This window comes from Macaca mulatta, chromosome 14 (genome assembly GCF_049350105.2).
Source record: "Macaca mulatta isolate MMU2019108-1 chromosome 14, T2T-MMU8v2.0, whole genome shotgun sequence".
In the NCBI taxonomy this organism is placed as follows: Eukaryota; Metazoa; Chordata; class Mammalia; order Primates; family Cercopithecidae; genus Macaca; species Macaca mulatta.
The window spans coordinates 691865-712171 of NC_133419.1; the positions used below are offsets into that span (position 1 = coordinate 691865).

The 20307-nt window shown below is 58.0% G+C and overlaps 2 protein-coding genes and 1 non-coding gene across 18 annotated transcripts; 2 read left to right on the top strand and 1 right to left on the bottom strand.

Annotated features, from left to right (window-relative positions):
• Positions 1-130: 130 nt before the first annotated feature.
• On the bottom strand, positions 131-12502 carry PIDD1 (p53-induced death domain protein 1). 15 transcript variants are annotated; one of them, XM_077961537.1, is made up of 16 exons: positions 12018-12502; positions 4927-5296; positions 4017-4430; positions 3527-3736; positions 3387-3441; positions 3039-3240; positions 2836-2961; positions 2383-2562; positions 2157-2304; positions 1924-2059; positions 1701-1851; positions 1482-1605; positions 1284-1402; positions 1082-1195; positions 767-966; positions 131-516 (listed from the first exon to the last, which is right to left on the bottom strand). In XM_077961537.1, exons 2-16 carry the CDS (start codon positions 5219-5221, stop codon positions 258-260), a joined length of 2733 nt encoding a protein of 910 aa, XP_077817663.1. In that variant the 5' UTR covers positions 5222-5296; positions 12018-12502; the 3' UTR covers positions 131-257. The 15 variants fall into 15 exon arrangements, with proteins under 15 accessions (XP_077817663.1, XP_077817667.1, XP_077817661.1 ...); XM_077961541.1 differs by having other exon boundaries at positions 4017-4482; positions 12018-12374; XM_077961535.1 differs by lacking the exon at positions 12018-12502 and adding an exon at positions 7300-7407.
• A 29-nt stretch (positions 12503-12531) lies between these two features.
• RPLP2 (ribosomal protein lateral stalk subunit P2) lies at positions 12532-16011 on the top strand. 2 transcript variants are annotated; one of them, XM_015113185.3, is made up of 5 exons: positions 12532-12632; positions 12827-12950; positions 14500-14548; positions 15673-15771; positions 15901-16011. In XM_015113185.3, the coding sequence occupies exons 2-5, from the start codon at positions 12828-12830 to the stop codon at positions 15972-15974; spliced, it is 345 nt and encodes a 114-aa protein (XP_014968671.1). In that variant the 5' UTR covers positions 12532-12632; position 12827; the 3' UTR covers positions 15975-16011. The 2 variants fall into 2 exon arrangements, with proteins under 2 accessions (XP_014968671.1, NP_001180505.1); NM_001193576.1 differs by having other exon boundaries at positions 12591-12632; positions 15898-16011.
• Positions 14584-14717, top strand: LOC114672534 (small nucleolar RNA SNORA52). Its single transcript, XR_003722940.1, has one exon. It is a non-coding gene; the product is annotated as a small nucleolar RNA SNORA52 (small nucleolar RNA).
• Positions 16012-20307: the final 4296 nt, after the last annotated feature.

A 20307-nucleotide genomic window follows, 5' to 3' on the forward strand; every position in this document is an offset into this window, starting at 1 on the left:
AGAACAGGACCAGGCTGTGGGGCATCTGTGCACAAAGGGCTCCCTCCCCGTAGGGTCCAGGCCTCTGATTACCACGCCACCCCCACCCTCCAACGGCTTCTCCATCCAACAAATAAATCGAGCTCTGAGATGGCGAAAGAAACAGTGCGGGTTTGTTGCCCACGGGGACCCCTGTCCCCACACACTGGAAAGGCTTGAAGGTGGGGGCTCTGCCCATCCGCTGGGGAATGTCCGGGCCAGCCCAAAGTCTGTGGGGCCTAGGCCTGGGCAGGCTCTGGGGGCTGTGGAGCTGACGAGCCAGGCAGAGCGGGGTCCTTGGGGGCTAAACCCGTGCGTCGGATGCCGTCCTGGTACTTGCGGCAGCCGAGCTCCAAGACTGCACGCACCTCTTCTGCCACGTCCTGCCGGTCACTCTGCTCCAGGGCCTGCACCAGGAGTCCCACAGCCCCTGGCTGCCCAGCCTGGCGCTCAGCCCAGGAGAAGAGCATGTGGCGGATCTGCCCATCCAGATCATCCCTGCAGGCAGAAGACAGGTGACAGAGGGGTCCTACCCACCTGCCCAGGACCTGCCACCACATTCTGCCTCAGAGTGTGGGGGAGTTCCCGGCTCCTTGGGCCAACTGCGGCCAGATCTTTCCTTTCCCAGCCTGGTGTTTGCCTTTTGCCCACCTCCCCTGGAAGAAACTTCTGTCAGCATCAGGTGGGCCCTCCAGGCAGCCAGGGCTCAGCCCTGGGGCTGGCAGCCAGCGGGTAGTGGCAGTCTCACCGGAACTCATGCCGGATGCGCTGCAGCTCACGGTAGGACACGCCCAGGTGCAGGGCCACAGTTGGCCAGTCTGGACCCAGGCGCCCAGCCACGCTCAGCAGGTTGCTCTGTGTCAGAAAGCCGGTCTCAGCATCTCCCAGGTTCAAGGGCGCCAAGGAGAGGCCAGCCCTCCGCCGTGGCTCCTCAGAGCTCCGAAGTCTCTGTTGGAAGGAAAAAGTGCAATAAGCCCTGGGCTCCACCCCAACTCTACCACGTCCCCCTGGTCACCCCTGGGCCTCGGTTCTGCCCCGCCCCTCTGCTGTCCCTCAGTCCCACCGGCAGCTTGATGGGCAGAGTGGCCATCCACAGGGCGTCTGCGCCCTTCCTCTGCCGGGCAGCCTCAGCCTCCTCGGGTACCTGCACAGGCACCGTGCCACGGTAGAAGGACACCTGAAGGGGCATCAAATGGGGTTCAGAGCTCCGTCCTCTGCCCAAGTGGCCTGGGGGGCCTCTCCTCTCGCCCACCCCCCTCACCCACCTGGCCCCGCACAGCCTGGGCCTCCCGGTCCAGAGTGGTAGTCACGTATACCTCCTTCACATTCTTCAGGTGCGAGTAGAAGACAAAGCAGATTCTGCCCTCCACGCAGTCAGGGCGGTCTAGGGGGCAGGGGTGGGCTGAGCAAGGAGGGCGCAGGGAAGACGGTAAGGCTCCCTCTCTAGGACAGGGAGGTCTTACCAGCATCCACGTCGATGCCGCGCTCGAAGGCCGCAAAGAACTCTTCGCCCTCGAACATCTCCACCGTGTCAGAGGGCTCGGGGCCCCGGTACCGCTCCAGCAGCCGCCGAAGGGTGGCATCCACCTGCAGGGAAGCCCGTGTAGCTTGCGACCCAAAGCCCTGCACCCCACCCCAGCTCTCTGGTCACCACCCTGCTGCCCTCCAGCCTGCGCCCTCACCTTGTTTCGGGGCAGGCACTGCAGAAGGACCTGCTCAGGGTCCCGGCGCCGCTGCAGAGCGATGAGGTTCACACGGTGCAGCCGCAGCCGCTCCCAGGCCTTCCGAGCCAGGCCTCCCACGCAGTTCTTGGTGGTGTACCAGAGCCAGTACCTGGGAGGGCTGGGGGTGAGGGGGGCTGTACAGACTGGGGAAGGGGGGCTGAGAAAGCTGGGGGGCACTGACCAGGAGAAGTGTGTGACCTGGAAGCGTGCGTACAGGTGGGTGAGCTCCAGGACCACCTGAGCTGTGATGTCATCCCAGGTGACTGCAGGAGGGGCCCAGTACAACAGGTGCAGACGGGAGCGGTCCAGACTGAGGCCTGGGGATGGGAGGGTCAGCGGGCTGAGACTGCCTGGCTGGAGACCCCCCCCACCCTACGGCCACAGGTCCAGGTATGCCCCATGGCCACCTCTCACCTGTGATGCCAGAGGGCAGAGGCAGCTGCACGGTGACCGGTCGGAGGAAGCTGGGGGGACCGCTCTGTGAGAGGCACAGCAGGGGGCTCACTGCAGCCTCTGGTTCTCCTAGGAGGGCCTGCAGTTCTCGGCCAGCCATGCGCACCACCTGAGGCAGACGGGCCCCTGAGCACCTGCCTGTGGGCCGAGGCGCCGCCTGCCACCCTTGGTGCTGTCCTGGCCATACCTGCATGGAGACTCGACGGGGTTCCTCAGTGGCCCCAGGGGGGAAGATGACCTTGACCCCAGGATGACCCGAGGAGCACAGCAATGTCCCCTCTGGTGGCACCAGGCAGGCATTGGACACAGGGCGGGAAACCACAAGGAACCAGGAGAAGTGGGGTGCCTGGCAGTGAGCCCAGAGCCGCTGAGACGGGGGAGCAGGGAAGTCAGAGGAGCCTGGGTCAGGACACAGGGAGCAGGATCCAGGAGAGATGGGGCGGGGTGGAAGGTGCCGGGGACACGGGGGAGCAGGATCCAGGAGGGACGGGGTGGGGTGGAAGGTGCCCGGGATATGGGGGAGCAGGATCCAGGAAGGACGGGGCGGGGTGGAAGGTGCCAGGTCGAGGCTCTGCGCAGGGGTGCACGGCTCAGGGCAGCGGCTCCCCAGTCGCCACCGGCAGGCCTGAGTGGTCCTCACCTGGGGTGCCTCTTCCTCCAAGTGGGTCTCCAGGTCACCCCAGCTGTTGTCATTCCGGGTCCTGACCACCACTTCACGGCAGCGCCGGGCCCGTGGTGGGGTGAAGAGCAGCCACAGCCCCACATCCTGCCAGGCAAGGATGGTGTGAGGGCTGGGGCCAGGCCTGGGCCCACACACTGCCCCCCGCTACACCCTGGCCATGCCTGCTGGAAGGCCACCCCATGCGGCTGCAGCTCCAGCACATGGCTGAGCAGGGCATCATGAGGACCCAGGGGGACGAGGCCTGGCTCTGGCAGCAGCAGCCGATAGCGGATGGTGATGGGGGTGGCGGTGGCTCCCGCTGGGAACTGCAGGCGGACACCACAGGCCAGGGTCACTGAGCAGCCTCGAGGAGTCACAGGAAAGCTGAGTGAGGAAGGAGCGAGCCACAGGTTAGACCCAGAAGGGCCTACGTGTCGGAGCCTGGACCCAGGAACTCTGGAGAAGGTGTCGGAGGGGCTGGGGCAACAGGCAGACAGACTCCCCTCCAGCCCCCTCAACCCACCCCATACCTGTCCAAATCTGAGGTCAAGAACAGTCTGGGCATTTCTGGAATGAGGGCTGCCACTGTGGAGGGGACAGACGTGTGGTCAGGACAGTGAGGAGACCCACGTCCTTTCCCAGGTCTGCCCCCCTTTAGCACCAAGCCCACCTGGTGAACTTGGGACGTCTGGTGAGGCCTCACCCAGGGGGTTCCCCTGCAGGCGCACAAAGGGGGCGTCTAGCAGCTCAGGGGGCAGGTCCCGGAGCTGGTTGTCCCTTAGGTCGAGCCGGGTGAGGAGTGGCAGGCGGGCCAGGCCGGCTGGCACAGACGCCAGGAGGTTGCTGTGCAGGACAAGGAGCCGCAAGGACCGAAGACCCGCTGCGGGCAGGTGCTGGCTTAGGCTCGGCACCAGCCCGGCCTGTAGCACTGGGACACTCCTGCCACTGCCTCCCAGAGCAGCCATTTCAGACTCTCCACAGCTGGGCTCAGAGAACTCTGACAAAGCCGCTGAGGGAGTCTCAAAGGCCAGGGAGGCGGAGGGACTCCCAAGAGGCAGCTGTGGACCAAGCCTGTGGGTGCAGAGGCCCCTGCGGAAGACAGGCAGGCTTCAGGGGTCCTCCCGTGGGGCCAGTGTGCCAGGGGCGCAGCAGCTACTCACCCAGGGAGGCCGGGAGGCTCTGTAGCCGGTTGGAGGCCAGGTTGAGCTCCAGGAGGCTGCCCAGGCCTCCAATCTCAGGAGGTAGCGTATCCAGCAGGTTCTGAGAGAGATCGAGGCGCTGCAGGGTGGATAGGGCCCCCAGTGCTGGGGGCAGCGTCTGCAGGCGGTTGTGTGTCACCGCAAGGAAGGTGAGGGCGGGGAGGGCCCCCAGAGCCTCAGGCAGCTCAGAGAGACAGTTGTGAGACAGCAAGAGTGCACCCAGACCTCGCATCTGCAGGACACAGGACGGCAGCGTCTCCAGGCTGTTGAAGCTCAGGTCCAGGTGGGCCAGATGGGCCAAGCCACTCAGACCAGTGGGCAGGGTGGTCAGGGCACCCCGGAGACAGGCACCCAGTGTGTCCCGGCGTTGCCCTCCTGGGAAGGGGGGAGGCGGATGTGGCCCTCAGAGCCAGGTCCCAGATCGACCCTGCCAGCCAGAGAAAACAGCTGCTCGAGAGGCACCGACCTCCCACCCCACCCCCACCCCAACCAGACAGGGACTGACAGAAACACTGGAGAGGTGCCTGCAGGTGGAAGGAGGCAGGGATGGAGACCACCGGCTCATCTCCGCTGAGAACCATCACCCAAAACCTTCCCCAGGAACATCATCTGCACTGTGGTCTGGAGAGACCCCCCGCTGGGCAGCTTCGGGGTCCGGGAGCCAGGGCCCAGCCAGCCTCACATTGGGGGTGGTGATCGCCGAGGATGGCGATGGGGCTGGACAGCACCAAGAGCAGAACAGTTCACACCTGGGGAGCCGGGAGGGGCAGACTGGAGCTGGGGCTGGGACCCGGGTTTGCCTTTGAGGACGTGCAGCAGAGGCAGGGCAGAGCAAGAGATGGAGACAGGGCCCAGAACAGGTGGAGCTCACCTTTGAGGACCAGGGAGCGGAGGCAGGACAGGCTCTGAGGCAGCTGGGCCAGGGTGGCCTCCAGCAGCTGAGGGTCCTCGTGAGTGCTCAGACGCAAGAATTCCACCTGCAGCAGCTGAAGAGGCTGCTGGACACACAAGTGCAGCAGTCGCTGGCAGCCCCCGGGATACAGGTCCAAGCTCAGCCGGTTGCCACCCAGGAAAGGCCGCACCCTGGACCCTGCGTCTGCATCCTCCGAAGCATCTCCTGCAGCAGCAGCTGCCTCCAGCTCTGGCCCCTCCACCGCTGCAGCCATCGCCCACCGACGGTCCTTGGAGGCCAGACATGTCCCAGCACGCAGGCAGGCCTGTCCAGGCAGGGCCCAGGGAAGCTACAGAGACAGGAGGAGAAGTGAGCGGGAGTTGGGGTGGGCCCTCCCCTCTTTGGGGAAACAGGGACTCTGGCTGGAGTGGGGAGCTCTTGAGCCATCTGGGCCCGGGCTGTAGAGTGGGGGAGACCTTGTGGTCACCCTGAACCCCCGAGGCCTGGGTCACTACTGGAAAGAGGGTTGGAGAATGGGGCTGCCATGGCTCGCAGGAGCACCGGGCAGGGAGACCTCACTATTAGCAGCAGAGCCGGGGGAGTGAGGCTTCAGTCCTGGTCCTGGAAATTTGACCAATGGAGCCGTGGAGCTGCGAGGTCATCGGGGCTGTCCCCCAGTTCTGGAGATGAGTCCCCCTTCTACTCACATCGGCTTTGCCAGGAGGGCCGTGACCCTCCTCTACCGCCCCGAAAGTCAGGGAAGGCGGTGTAAGGGCTAGGGCCTGGGACGTGAGCCACTGGGCAGCTTCGGGGTCCTGGGGCCGGGACCTCAATTCGTGAGCCCTGGAGGAAAGCTCTCCCGCCCTTTCCAGTTCGGTCCACTGGGGAGGGTGGTGCGCCGCGCACGACAGCTCAGATGGCGTGGGGGGCGGGCTCCAGCCCCGAGGCAGGCTCGGGATCCCCCGGGCGTCAGGGATGGGAACGGCCCCCACCCTCCTGAAAGCAAACGTTCCCCCCGCCGCGCCCCCCCGCGCCCGCCCGGGCCGGCGCGTACCTGCGCTCCAGGCGGCGCGCAAACGGGGGCTGCTCAGCGCGCGCTCGGCTCCTAGGATCCCGCCCGCGCGTTTCTGGGGGGGCGGGGACTGCAGACCCCGCCCATTGGGCCCGCACCGTCAGAACTCGCCCCCTGCGCCGGGATGGGGTCCACGGGGGCGGTCTCCCGGCTCCTCCCCGACCCGCCTTCCCTCCGCCCGTCGCAGCCCCGGAGACGCGGACGCGACCCGTCCATCTGCCGAGCCGCCCGCGCAGCTGCTCTCGGCTTCCTGTTAGTCCACGGGGACGGAGCCGTCCAGCCTGCCCCGCCCGGAAGGCTGCGAAACCCGCCCTTTCCGAGGTTCTCGGGGTCCCGGGCCGCTCCGAGGCTGCAGCCCCGGCCCCAGGTGCGTTCCCAGGCCGGGGTGACAGGAGTACTCTTGCGGCTGCCCCGCACCCACCCCTGCTACAAGCCGGAACAATTGCAGTGCACTTCCCAAACCAGCCCCCACGGCCTCCTCCGGGAAGCCTGCCAGGACCTCCTCTCTGGACCTGCTGAGACCCTTCCTTTCGAGCCATCACTCTGGGTCAGAAGCAGTGAGCCTCCTGGCACTGCCTCCTTGAATCACGCAGGGGACAAGGAGGTTTTAAGAGAGAAGATATTGAGCGGGCGCGGTGGCTCACGCCTGTAATCCCAGCAGTTTGGGAGGCCGAGGCAGGTGGATCACGAGGTCAGGAGTTTGAGACCAGCCTGGCCAACGTGGTGAAACCCCGTCTCTACTTAAAATACAAAAATTAGCCGGGCGTGGTGGTGCGCGCCTGTAGTCCCCAGCTACTCAGGAGGCTGAGGTAGAAGAATGGCGTGAACCCAGGAGGCAGAAGTTGTAGTGAGCAGAGATGGTGCCCCTGCACTCCAGCCTGGGCAACAGAGCAAGACTCCGTCTCAAAAAGAAAAGAAAAAAAAAGATCAGATACTGCCCAAGGCTTGCCCGAGGCCCTGTAGCTGGTGAGGGTCAAAGCCAGCCGAGAACCTGAAATTTGCCCTGTCTGCCTTCCCCACCAACATGATACCCCCCAGCAGGCCTGTGCTTCATTCACCAGCTTTCTCGCCCAGCAGAGCAGATGCTTGGGGAGGGAACAGACACCATCAGCTATGCCTGCTTCTTTACTCAGGTCATATCAGTGGCTCCTTCTTCCTTCCACTTCTCAGCTACCACCATCCCTCCCTCTGGGATGGGCAGGTCTCTTCCAGGACTCCCTGCTTCCATTCTCCCCAGCCCCTTCCACGTAGGGCCCGGAGGGATCTTTCTAAAAACTAACCATAGGCCTGATGCTGTGGCTTACACCAGTAATCCCAACATTTTGTGAGGCTGAGGTGGGTGGATCACTTGAGATCAGGAGTTCAAGTCCAGCCTGGCCAATATGGTGAAGCCCTGTGTCAACTAAAAATACAAAAATTACCCGGGTCTGGTGGCAGGCGCCTGTAATCCCAGCTACTCTGGAGGCTGAGGCATGATAATGGCTTGAACCCAGGGGGTGGAGGTTGCAGTGAGTTGAGATCTTGGCACTGCATTCCAGCTTGGATGACAGAGTGAGACTCCCTCTCAAAAACAAAAGGCCAGGCGCAGTCACTCAATTCTGTAATCCCAGCACTTTGGGAGGCTGAGTCGGGCAGATCACGAGGTCAGGAGATCGAGACCATCCCGACTAACACGGTGAAACCCCATCTCTACTAAAAATACAAAAAATTAGCTAGGCGTGGTGGCGGGCGCCTGTAGTCCCAGGTACTCGGGAGGCTGAGGCAGGAGAATCACTTGAACCTGGGAGGCAGAGGTTGCAGTGAACCAAGATTGGGCCACTGCACTCGAGCCTGGGCTACAGAGTGAGATTTCGTCTCAAAAAAATAAAAAAAATAGGCCAGGCGTGGTGGCTCATGCCTGTAATCCCAGCACTTTGGGAGGCCAAGGCAGGTGGATCACGAGGTCAGGAGATCGAGACCATCTTGGCTAACATGGTGAAACCCTGTCTCTACTAAAAAGTACAAAAAATTAGCTGGGCATGGTGGCGGGCGCCTGTAGCCCCAGCTACTCGGGAGGCTAAGACAAGAGAACAGCTTGAACCCGGGAGTCAGAGGTTGCAGCGAGCCAAGATTGCACCATTACACTCCAGCCTGGGTGACAGGGATTCTGTCTCACACACACACAAAAAAGACCTGAAATACTGACACATGCTACAAAATGGATGAACCTTATGAAAAAATAACACTTAGCTAGGGAATATGGTTCCTTTTCAATTATCCAGCCAGAAACATAGAATGAGACCACAATCACACTCTGTCCACTTTGTGTTTGTCTCTTGAAACTGGTTGGTATTGCCAGTAACTATAAATTAACCTAACAATGCCAAACTAGGCACTATAACCCACACCTTAGAGTTTAATAATGTATAGCCAATCACTAATCAGTCATTTCTGTAAACCAATGAGAATTCCTGATTATATCAGTTTGCTTCCTGTCCCCGCTTTTTGCCTTTAAAAAGCCACTTGTAGTGTGGGCGCGGTGGCTCACGCCTGTAATCCCAGCACTTTGGGAGACCGAGGTGGGCGGATCACAAAGTCAGGAGATCAAGACCATCCTGGCTAACACCGTGAAACCCCGTCACAAAAATGGCGTGAACCTGGGAGGTGGAGGTTGCAGTGAGCCGAGATCGCGCCACTGCACTCCAGCCTAGGCAACAGAGCGAGACTCCGTCTCAAAAAAAAAAAAAAAAAAAAATTCACTTGTAGGTTGGGTGCAGTGGCTCACACCAGTAATCCTGCCACTTTGGGACACCAAGGCAGGAGGATTGCTTGAGGCCAGAAGTTTGAGAACAGCCTGAGCAACATAGCAAGGCCCCATCTCTACAAACGATTAAAAAACAGGCCGGGCACAGTGACACATGCCTGTCATCCCAGCACTTTGGGAGGTCAAGGTGGGTGGATCACCTGAGGTCAGTCAGGACTTGGAGAGCAGCTTGTATGACATGGCAAGATCCTGTCTCTAAAATTAAAAAAAACATTAAGGCCGGGCACAGTGGCTCACGCCTGTAATCCCAGCACTTTGGGAGGCCGAGGCAGGCGGATCACAAGGTCAGGAGATAGAGACCATCGTGGCTAACACGGTGAAACCCCGTCTCTACTAAAAAATACAAAAAATTAACCAGGCGTGGTGGCGGGTGCCTGTAGTCCCAGCTACTCGGGAGGCTGAGGCAGAATGGCGTGAACCTGGGAAGCCGAGGTTGCAGTGAGCCAAGATCGCGCCACTGCACTCCAGCCTGGGCGACAGAGCTAGACGCCATCTCAAAAAAATAATAATAATAAAAATAAATTTTAAAAATCCACTTATATCTGCTGCTCACCCAAGTGTAAATTCAGGGCAACTTGGCCGGGCGCGGTGGCTCAAGCCTGTAATACCAGCACTTTGGGAGGCCGAGACGGGTGGATCACGAGGTCAGGAGATCGAGACCATCCTGGCTAACCCGGTGAAACCCCGTCTCTACTAAAAAATACAAAAACTAGCCGGGCGAGGTGGCAGGCGCCTGTAGTCCCAGCAAAAGTAGTCCCAGCTACTCGGGAGGCTGAGGCAGGAGAATGGCGGGAACCCGGGAGGCGGAGCTTGCAGTGAGCTGAGATCCAGCCACTGCACTCCAGCCTGGGTGACAGAGCCAGACTCCGTCTCAAAAAAAAAAAAAAAAAAAAAAAATTCAGGGCAACTTAAATCTATGTCCAGGATGTAATCCTCAAGCTTGGCCCACATAAACTACTCTGTATTTATATTAAATTTGTCTTAGCATCTTCCTTTTAGGTAGGTACTTGAAATTTGAAAATACGCTGAATGAAAAAGGCCAGACACAAAGGCAAAATACTGTATTATTTCAGTCTTACGGGGTGCTACCGTTGTCAAAATCATAGGAACAGAAAGTAGAATGTGTTTATCAAGGGTGGGGGAGCAGGGAATAGGGACTTTAATGCGTACAGAGTTTGTTTGGGATAATAAAAAAAAAGTTAAAAAAAAGTTAAAAAAAAGTGAGATGGGGCTGAGCACAGTGGCTTGTGCCTGTAATCCCAGCACTTTGGGAGGCCGAAGTGTGCAGACCACTTGGAGTCAGGAGTTTGAGACCAGCCTGGTCAACATGGTAAAACCCCGTCTGTACCAAAAATACAAAAATTAGCCAGGTATGGTGGTGGGTGCCTGTAATCCCAGCTACTTAGAAGACTGAGGCAGGAGAATCAGTTGAACCCAGGAGGCGGAGGTTGCAATGAGCCAAGATCATGCCACTGCACTTCAACCTGGGGAACAGTGAGACTCCTTAAAAAAAAAAAAAAAAAAAAAAAAGTTAGGGCCAGGCACGGTGGTTCATGCCTGTAATCCCAGCACTTTGGGAGGCCAAGGCAGGTGGATCGCGAGGTCAGGAGATCGAGACCATCCCGGCTAACACAGTGAAACCCCGTCTCTACTAAAAATACAAAAAATTAGCTGGGCATGGTGGTGGGTGCCTGTAGTCCCAGCTACTTGGGAGGCTGAGGCAGGAGAATGGTGTGAAACCAGAAGGTGGAGTTTACAGTGAACCGAGATAGCGCCACTGCACTCCAGCCTGAGTGACAGAGCGAGACTCTATATCAAAAAAAAAAAAAAAAAAAAAAAAAAAAGGTTGGGATGGATAGTGGTGATGGTTGCACACCAATGTGAAGGGACTTGCTTAAAACATTGAATGAAGGCCGGGCGCGGTGGCTCAAGCCTGTAATCCCAGCACTTTGGGAGGCCGAGGCGGGCGGATCACAAGGTCAGGAGATCGAGACCACAGTGAAACCCCGTCTCTACTAAAAATACAAAAAATTAGCCGGGCGCGGTGGCGGGCGCCTGTAGTCCCAGCTACTCAGGAGGCTGAGGCAGGAGAATGGCGGGAACCCGGGAGGCGGAGCTTGCAGTGAGCCGAGATCGCGCCACTGCACTCCAGCCTGGGAAACAGCGTGAGACTCCGTCTCAAAAAAAAAAAAAAAAAAAAAAAAACATTGAATGAAACCATAATCCTGGCCAGGCATGGTGACTCTGGGATTACACCTGTAATCCCAGCACTTTGGGAGGTGCAGGTGGGACGATCACTTGAGCCCATGTCTCAACAACACTGTCTCTACCAAAAAATTTTAGCCAGGTGTGGTGGCACAGGCCTGTGGTCTCAGCTAAGAGGCTGAGGTGGGAGGATCACCTGATCCCAGGAATTTGAGGCTGTAGTGGGCTGTGATCCAGCCACTGCAGTCCAGGCTGGGCGACAGAATGGGGCCCAGTCTCAAAAATTACAAAATTAAAAAGTCACATTGTTCGCAAGATGTTTTCCCGCCTTTATCCCAGATGTGTGACCTCGAGCAAGAAAACCTTTCTGTACCCAACCGCCTCATCTATAAAATGGGGGTAATGACACCGAGGCCACAGAAGGCGACGGTGAAGTCGAGTTCCAATGCTTGATGTATACACATCCCAGGGTTTGCACTGCTGTTTGAGCCCCACGGGAGCAGGCGCTGCCTGCTAGCACCTTAGGTACCTGCATCTGACCCCCTGTTCCTGGTGCTAGCCCCGGATATTGGCAGGGTTGGCTCCTTATCTCTCAGCTTAGACTTTCTCAGGCTGCCCAGACCAACTCGCGCTCTGTCCCTATCCCTCGGATCGCCCCCTTATTCACCTCCTGCGTCCTCGCAGAAGAACTGAAGTCCTTAGAAGGCACGGCCAACCCTGTTCCCTCCCAGGACCCGAGAATGTGGCAGGGTCCCCTGATGTGCTATGTCCACATGGACACCAAGGTCAGTTCTTGGCCGAAGCGGCCAGCGCAGGGGCTGACCGCTCGGACCTCACTCCTCCCAGGGGTGAGTGGGCGACGCTGCCTCAAGTCATTGTCCTGCCCTCCAAGGTTCGCGCTCGTCCTCTGGCAGGACGCCCTGGCCCCGCAGGACGGGGGTGGCCTCCCAGGTAGGGCTGCAGTCGCTAAGTCCGAGGCGGCTGGCTCACCTCACTGAGCCCGGCTGGACATGGGGCCACCGGTCGCCGCGGCCAGGGAACCACCAAAGAGTCAGGGCGAGCCTACCGCGAGCAGCCCCCGCTCGGGCCCACGTGCCGTTCCGCGTAGGCCGGCGGCGCAGGCCACTTCCGGCAGCGGTGCACCATGGGACTTGCAGTTCGCGGGCGAAGGTTGCGTCCGGGGCGTGGCAGCCGCGCTGCATGTTGGGCGCTGTAGGCGCCGCGTGGCATGCTGGGAGCGCTAGGTACCGAAGGCAGATGCCGTCCCTTTGGGCTCGCTTCGTCCGTCGCCACCACGAGTTTCGGGGGACCTTCGCCCCACGCTATAAGAGCAGCCACTTCCGGAACTACTGGCCTTCGCCTGTGCCGCGGAAACTGTCTTGACGGGGCCGGGGGGGAAGTGTCAATGGCTTCTCCTCCATCGTCATTGGCTGAGCGCCTCGTGACGCCATTCTGAGGCGCCTCATGCGGCGCCCCGCTCGGGTCCCGGAGGCTTCTGGGTAGCGGTTTACCCCCGCCCCTTGCATCGGCGCCTTCCTTTTCCTCCCTGACACCGCCGAAGTCGCACGCGTGAGGCCTCTCCGCCGCCGCCGCAGACGCCGCCGCGTGAGTGTGATGACCCGGCCCGGGGTGCGGGCTGGGGACGCGGGGTCCGCGGGCATGCGAGGTGGGCGGCGGGGTCTTTCCGGGACGGAGGCCTACTGGTCTAGCCACACGCGGCCTCGTCCGGCGGCCCCGGGGTGGGCAGGCCGGAGGCCACCGGGATAACACCGCCGTCGCGCCCTCTCCGCCCGCCTCAGAATGCGCTACGTCGCCTCCTACCTGCTGGCTGCCCTCGGGGGTAACTCCTCCCCCAGCGCCAAGGACATCAAGAAGATCTTGGACAGCGTGGGCATCGAGGCGGACGACGACCGACTCAACAAGGTAGCTGCCGCCCTTGCCCCGCAGCCGCCGTAGAGCGCCGTACAGGCGATTTTTCTGCCTGATCCGGCCACATGCTGGAGGGTTCGGGGAGAGGCTTGTTTCAGTCCAGTCGGCGATGTCTCGGGTAGAGAAGTAAGCAGGGTGGGGGCCAGGTGCAGTGGTTCACGCCTGTAGTCCCAGTACTTTGGGAGGACGAGGCGAGCGGATCACCTGAGGTCAGGAGTTCGAAACCAGCCTGGCAAACATGTGGAAGCCCCATCTCTACTAAAAATACAAAAATTAGCCGGGCGTGGTGGTGGGTGCCTGTAGTCCCTGCTACTTGGGAGGCTGAGGCAGGAGAATCGCTTGAACCCGGGAGATGGAGGTTGCACTGAGCCAAGATCATGCCACTGCACTGCAGACTGGGCGACAGAACGAGACCCTGTCTCAAAAGGAAAAAATAAAAAGCTGGAGGGGTACGAGGCAAAGTCGTGATTAATGAGCTTTGGAAGTTTAATACAAGTGAGATGCATAAGATTCCTTAAAAAACAAACAAAAAAGGCAGTCCTGGCGAGTGGCTCACCCAGCACTTTGGGAGGCCAAGGCGGGTGGATTATTGGAGCCTCGGAATTCAAGACTAGCCTGGAAAACATCATAAAACCTGGTCTCCAGAAAAAGTTGAAAAAAAAAAAAGTTGTAGGCAGTGGTGCACATCTGTAGTCTCAGCTACTCAGGAGGCTGAGGCGGGAGGCTCATTTGAGCCTGGGAAGTCAAGGCTGCATGGAATAGTGATGGTGCCACTGCAGTCCCACAGAGCCAAGCCCTGTCTCTAAAATACAATTAAAAAAATCAAGGCCGGGCGCGGTGGCTCAAGCCTGTAATCCCAGCACTTTGGGAGGCCGAGACGGGCGGATCACGAGGTCAGGAGATGGAGACCATCCTGGCTAACACAGTGAAACCCCGTCTCTACTAAAAAATACAAAAAATTAGCCGGGCGAGGTGGCGGGCGCCTGTAGTCCCAGCTACTTGGGAGGCTGAGGCAGGAGAATAGCGTGAACCCGGGAGGCGGAGCTTGCAGTGAGCTGAGATCCCGCCACTGCACTCCAGCCTGGGCGGCAGAGCAAGACTCCGTCTCAAAAAAAAAAAAAAAAAAAAAATCAGCCAGGTGTGTGTGCTCACACCTGTTGTCCCAGACTGAGGTGGGAGAGTCGCTTGAGCCCGGGAGGTCAAGGCTGCAGTGAGATCCCACCACTGCACTCCAGCCTGAAGTCAAAGTCAGTTTCATTGACAGCTTATTTTGCCCGTGTTGAAGATACCTGTGAGTAGTCAACATTAAGCGGTGAGACATCGTGTGTTCCCTTCTCAGTCCTAAGTCTAAGAAACCTAGTGTCCATTTATTTTTATATCACTTACCAAGCGAGGGTGGTGGCTCCCTTTGGGCAGTGCAGGTCTAGAAACTTCAGGGCGTATTCCTCTGTGGGGGACCCAGTCCTGCTGTGATTCTGGAAGGGATAGGGCCAGGGATACATTTGCACTTTCCTGGTAACAGCTGTGTGATTATCTGCTCCAGGTTATTAGTGAGCTGAATGGAAAAAACATTGAAGACGTCATTGCCCAGGGTGAGTTGATGTGGAGGGGCTTTCATTTGTTTTCATGGTCCATCCTAATCCCTGCTGGTCCGTCTGTGGCCTGCCAGGTTTCGCTTGTGGACCAGAGCACCCTAGAAGCCTCACCTGAGGAGTGAGCAGGGCTCCAGTGGGCTCATGTCATGGGCGCTTCTAGACACTCCCAGGAGTAGGGCAGCAGGGGGCACCCTGTGTTCTCAGTGGACGTTTAGGTGGCCCTGCCTCTGAAGCTTGGTGTCTGGAGAACTGAGTTCATGTCAGCAGTTCTTACCGCATGCTTTCTGTGAAGGAGCTGGGGGCAGGGACTACGGGTGCCAGGGATGTTCACAGGCTTCTTGCCTCTTTGTTGGGCAGATGGTTTTTTGTTGGTGTCAGCTGAGCTGGTGGGAGTTGTTTGGAAGTTGAGCTGTTGGGGCAGCTGTTCCTGTCTTCCATGCATGTGACCAGGACAGGGCTGGCTCAGCAAACGGGCCAAGCCATGAGCACATGGCTGTGGCCAGAGATGTGGACACTGGAGCAGCATGCTCATTGTCCAGGCCGAGCATGGTGGCTCACGCCTGTAATCCCACCACTTTGGGAGGCCGAGGCGGGCGGATCACAAGGTCAGGAGATGGAGACCATCTTGGCTAACACGGTGAAACGCCATCTCTACTGAAGATATGAAAAATTAGCTGGGCGAGGTGGCGGGCGCCTGTAGTCCCAGCTACTTGGCAGGCTGAGGCAGGAGAATGGCGTGAACCTGGAAGGTGGAGCTTGCAGTGAGCCGAGATTGCGCCACTGAACTCCAGCCTGGGCAACAGAGCAAGACTCTGTCTCAAAAAAAAAAAACAACAACAAAAAACCATGTTTGTCCAACGGACATCTGAGGGTGGAGGTGGGGAAAGTGGGCAGGCAGGTAATGTGGGCCTAATTCCTAGAAGGCAAGTTTCTGGATAGGAAAAGTCCCTGTTGAGGAGTGGCTGGGGGAGGGAGTGTTCCAGAAGAACGGGAGACTTTGGCATATGGTGGGTCCATATATGTTGGGTGCCCTGTGCCATCCATGGTGCCATCTGACTTCCCTGTGGAACAGCTTCCCAGACTGGGCAGCTGCTCTGGTCTCACCTCTCTGCTTTCTGTAGGTATTGGCAAGCTTGCCAGTGTACCTGCCGGTGGGGCTGTGGCCGTCTCCGCTGCCCCAGGCTCTGCAGCACCTGCTGCTGGTTCCGCGCCTGCTGCAGGTAAGTGGTGGCCTGGTGAGTGGGCAAGGGGCTGGGGCTCAGACAGTGTTGCTGCAGTGGGGTCTCCATGGGGGGACTGGCCTGGCACTTGGGCAGTGCTCACCACACCTCTCCTCTTTTCCACAGCAGAGGAGAAGAAAGATGAGAAGAAGGAGGAGTCTGAAGAGTCAGACGATGACATGGGATTTGGCCTCTTTGATTAAATTCCTGCTACCCTGCAAATAAAGCCTTTTACACATACCTCAAGTATTCCATGAGCACTTTGTCAGACGGTAGTCTCTGCCCAGCTTCGCATCAAAGAGGGCAGGTTTGGGGCTGAAGTGTGGACAACATGGTGTTGGGGAAGAGTTTCTGGTGCAAAATGAGCATGAGGAGGGGAGTCTGGGCATCACAGCTGCCTGGGGCCCCTTCCTGTGGGCCTTAAGCGGTATCCTAGCTCCTAGTACACCCCAGAAAAATGTGAACGGGCCGGGCACAGTAGTTCGTGCCCATGATCCCTGCACTTTGGGAAGCCGAGGAGGGAGGATCACTTGAGGCCAGGAGTTTGAGACCAGCCTGGGCAAATAGCAAGATCCCATCTCTAAAAAACAAACTATCCAGGCGTGGTGTGCACCTGTAGTCCGTGCTATGAGAAGTTGAGATGATCACTTGCCCAGGAGGTTGAAGTTAACAGTGGGCCATGATAGTGCCACTGCACTCCAGCCTGAGCGGCAGACATCCTGCCTGTAAAAAGAACAGCAGAGAAGCTGATTTGAAATGGAGCTTGCGTAATCAGGGCTCTGTCTTTGGGGTGGCTTGGTGCCTGGTCTTGCAAGGACAGGATTCGTAGCCCCTGGGCTTTACAAGTGGATGCAGGAAGTGAGTCCAGCTTGGGGGTGGTGTACGCCCCTGGGTTTCCCTGCAGGAGTCATGGCTCCGCCATAATGCCCTGAGCAACTTGGGCAGTCACTCCTCAGGCTTGTTTTTCTGCCGTTCACAGCCAACCCCTGCCTTACTGGGCAGATGTGCTCAGGGCTTGTGGGCAGTGACCGCAGGGCCAAGTGTTCACTGAACTAGGTCCTTTGGGGGTGGGCTTGCCCTCCCCTGACAGGCTCTGGCCTGGAATATGGGGCTAAGGACAGGCCATCACCCACCCCTCCCCGCCTCTCTGCCCTCCTGGCCCTACTCCGTACGCTGTCTCCCGAGCCTCAGGGTCTTTGCCCACCAATGTAGGCACCCAGAAGATGGTCTGCCGCTCCCACCCTGGGCTTGGGGTCAGCAACCCACCAACTGGCTTTGGTGTGGGGAGCACCTGCTCTGTGACCTCCTTAGTTCTGGGAGGATAAACAGGAGGGTATAGCACAGAAGACAGTTGGGGTGACTGGGGGAGGCCTCCCTCAGATTGGGAGCCAAGACCTGCAGGAAGGCAGAGTCCCTGGAGGGGAAGCAATGTGGGTTGTCGGGGGAGCCAGGGAGCCACAGAAGGTACTGAGATGGAGAGGGATCCAAGATGCTTTTTATTTATTTTGTTTTTCTTTTTGAGATGGACTTTTGCTCTTGTTACCCAGACTAGAGTGCAGTGGCACGATCTCAGCTCACTGCAACCTCTGCCTCTCCGGTTCAAGTGATTTCTCCTGCCTCAGCCTCCTGAGTAGCTGTGATTACAGGTGCCTGCCACCAGTCCCGGCTAATTTTTTGTATCTTTTTGTAGAGATGGGGTTTTACCACGTTGGGCAGGCTGGTCTCAAACTCTTGGCTCAGGCAACCCACCCGCTTCGGCCTCCAAAGTGCTAGGATTACAGGTGTGAGCCACCGTGCCCGGCCTTAATAATATTTTTATTTTTTTATTTTTTATTTATTTTTTTTTTTGAGACGGAGTCTCGCTCTGTCACCCAGGCTGGAGTGCAGCGGCCAGATCTCAGCTCACTGCAAGCTCCGCCTCCCGGGTTCACGCCATTCTCCTGCCTCAGCCTCCCGAGTAGCTGGGACTACAGGCGCCTGCCACCTCGCCCGGCTAAGTTTTTGTATTTTTAGTAGAGACGGGGTTTCACCGTGTTAGCCAGGATGGTCTCGATCTCCTGACCTCGTGATCCGCCCGTCTCGGCCTCCCAAAGTGCTGGGATTACAGGCTTGAGCCACCGCGCCCGGCCAATAATATTTTTAAAAAGACCTTTTTGGATGCCCATAAAAGCAGAGACTAGGGTGGGAGTAAAGCCAGGTGAGCAGTGGAGGAGGCTGGAACCTGGGTAGTAGGGGTGGGGCAGCAGATGGAGGAGGAAGCAGAGAAATGACCCTAGCAAGGTACAGCTAAGGAGTGCAGGGAGCAGTGCTCGCTACAACAAGGCAGGGGTGAGGCTGGTGCTGGGGATGGCCCAGGCTCAGGGAAGGGGCCCGCAGCAGGAGTGGACCTAGGCTTCCGAGTGCAGACCTGGCAATTCCAGCCTTGGACCCTGAAGGGAGGGGCCCTATTTCGCCCGGAGGTCACCATGAGAGGGGGACGTCCCACTGCCTGGGGTTTCTCATTGAACTGTCCCTTGGAGCTTGTCCTAATGGTGGGGTGCTCCCAGACCCTGCCAGGATTCTGGGAAGGACTGCCCAGTTCCTGGCTCCTGAGCCTCCCAGGGGCCTGGAGATTATGTACCCAAAACAGCCTGACCCAGATGTGGAAATAGGAGCAAAGGTCTCCCTGTGCTGAGGCAGCACCACCCATCAAGGCGACAGTCCCTCAAATGGGGCTAAGGCCCGAACCCTGGCCTTTCCCGGCCTCTCCTTGGAGAGGGAAGGACCCTAAGTCCCTGGCTTCCCTGTCAGTGGTTGTCCTGAGGAGCCCCTGGACTTCCATCCCTACTTCATCACACCCTGAACCCTGCTGGCTCCAGCAGCATCGACAGAATCCAGTCACAGGGGTCTCCTGACACCTGGCTCCGCCCTCCAAACCCTGGCCCTCCCTCCCCAATCCCAGAGTGCATTTGCCCCCGTGTACCTCCATCTGAAGATTTGGAAGAGGCCCCACGTGCGCAGGAGTCTCGCCTGTGCCGGGGCTGGAGTGGGGTGGCCGGATCTCAGCTCACTGCAAGCTCCGCCTCCCGGGTTTATGCCATTCTCCTGCCTCAGCCTCCTGAGTAGCTGGGACTACAGGCGCCCGCCACCTCGCCCGGCTAGCTTTTCGTATTTTTTTACTAGAGACGGGGTTTCACCGTGTTAGCCAGGATGGTCTTGAACTCCTGACCTCGTGATCCGCCCATCTTGGCCTCCCAAAGTGCTGGCATTACAAGCTTGAGCCACCGCGCCTAGCCTTGTTTTGTTTTTGAGACAGGGTCTCACTCTCGCTCAGGCTGACGTGCAGTGGTGCGATCATGGTTCACCCCCAGCCAGCCCAGACTCAAGTCGATCCTCCAACCTCAGTCTCCTGAGTCGCTGAGACTATAGGTGGGTACACTACACCTGGCTTAGTTTTTATTTATTTATTTATTTATTTACTTATTTATATATTTATTTTTTATTTTATTTATTATTTTACATATATATATATTTTTCTTTTTCTTTTTTTTTGAGACGGAGTCTTGCTCTGTCGCCCAGGCTGGAGTGCAGTGGTGTGATCTCAGCTCACTGAAAGCTCCGTCTCCCGGTTTCACGCCATTCTCCTGCCTCAGCCTCCTGAGTAGCTGGGACTACAGGCGCCCACCACCATGCCTGGCTAATTTTTTGTATTTTTAGTAGAGATGGGGTTTCACCGTGTTAGCAAGAATGGTCTCAATCTCCTGACCTCGTGATCCACCTGCCTCGGCCTCCCAAAGTGGTGGGATTACAAGCGTGAGCCACCGCGCCTGGCCTTTATTATTTTTTATTATTTATTTATTTGTTTGTTTGTTTGTTTTGAGATGGAGTCTTGCTCTGTTGTCCAGGCTGGAGTGCAGTGGCTGGATCTCGGCTCACTGTAAGCTCCACCTCCTGGGTTCACACCATTCTGCCTCAGCCTCCCTAGTAGCTGGAACTACAGCCGCCCACCACCATGCCTGGCTAATTTTTTGTATTTTTAGTACAGACGGGGTTTCACCGTATTAGCCAGGATGGTCTCAATCTCCTGACCTTGTGATTTGCCCGCCTTGGCCTCCCAGAGTACTGGGATTACAGGCGTGAGCCACCGCTCCTGGCACTTATTTTTACTTATTTATTTATTTATTTAAGATGGAGTCTCGCTCTGTCGCCCAGGCTGGAGTGCAGTGTCACCATCTACACTCACTGCAAGCTCCGCCTCTGGGGTTCACACCATTGTCCTGTCTCAGCCTCCTGAGTAAGTAGGACTACAGGCGCCTGCCACCACGCCTGGCTAATTTTTTTTTTTTTTTTTTTTTTTTTTTTTTGTATTTTTAGTAGGGACAGGGTTTCACCATGTTAGCCAGGATGGTCTCCATCTCCTGACCTCGTGATCCACTCACCTCAGCCTCCCAAAGTGCTGGGATTACAGGCGTGAGCCACCGTGCCCGGCCTATTTTTTAATTTTGTTGTAGGGATGGAATCAAGCTATGTTGCCTAGGCTGGTCTCAAATTCCTGGA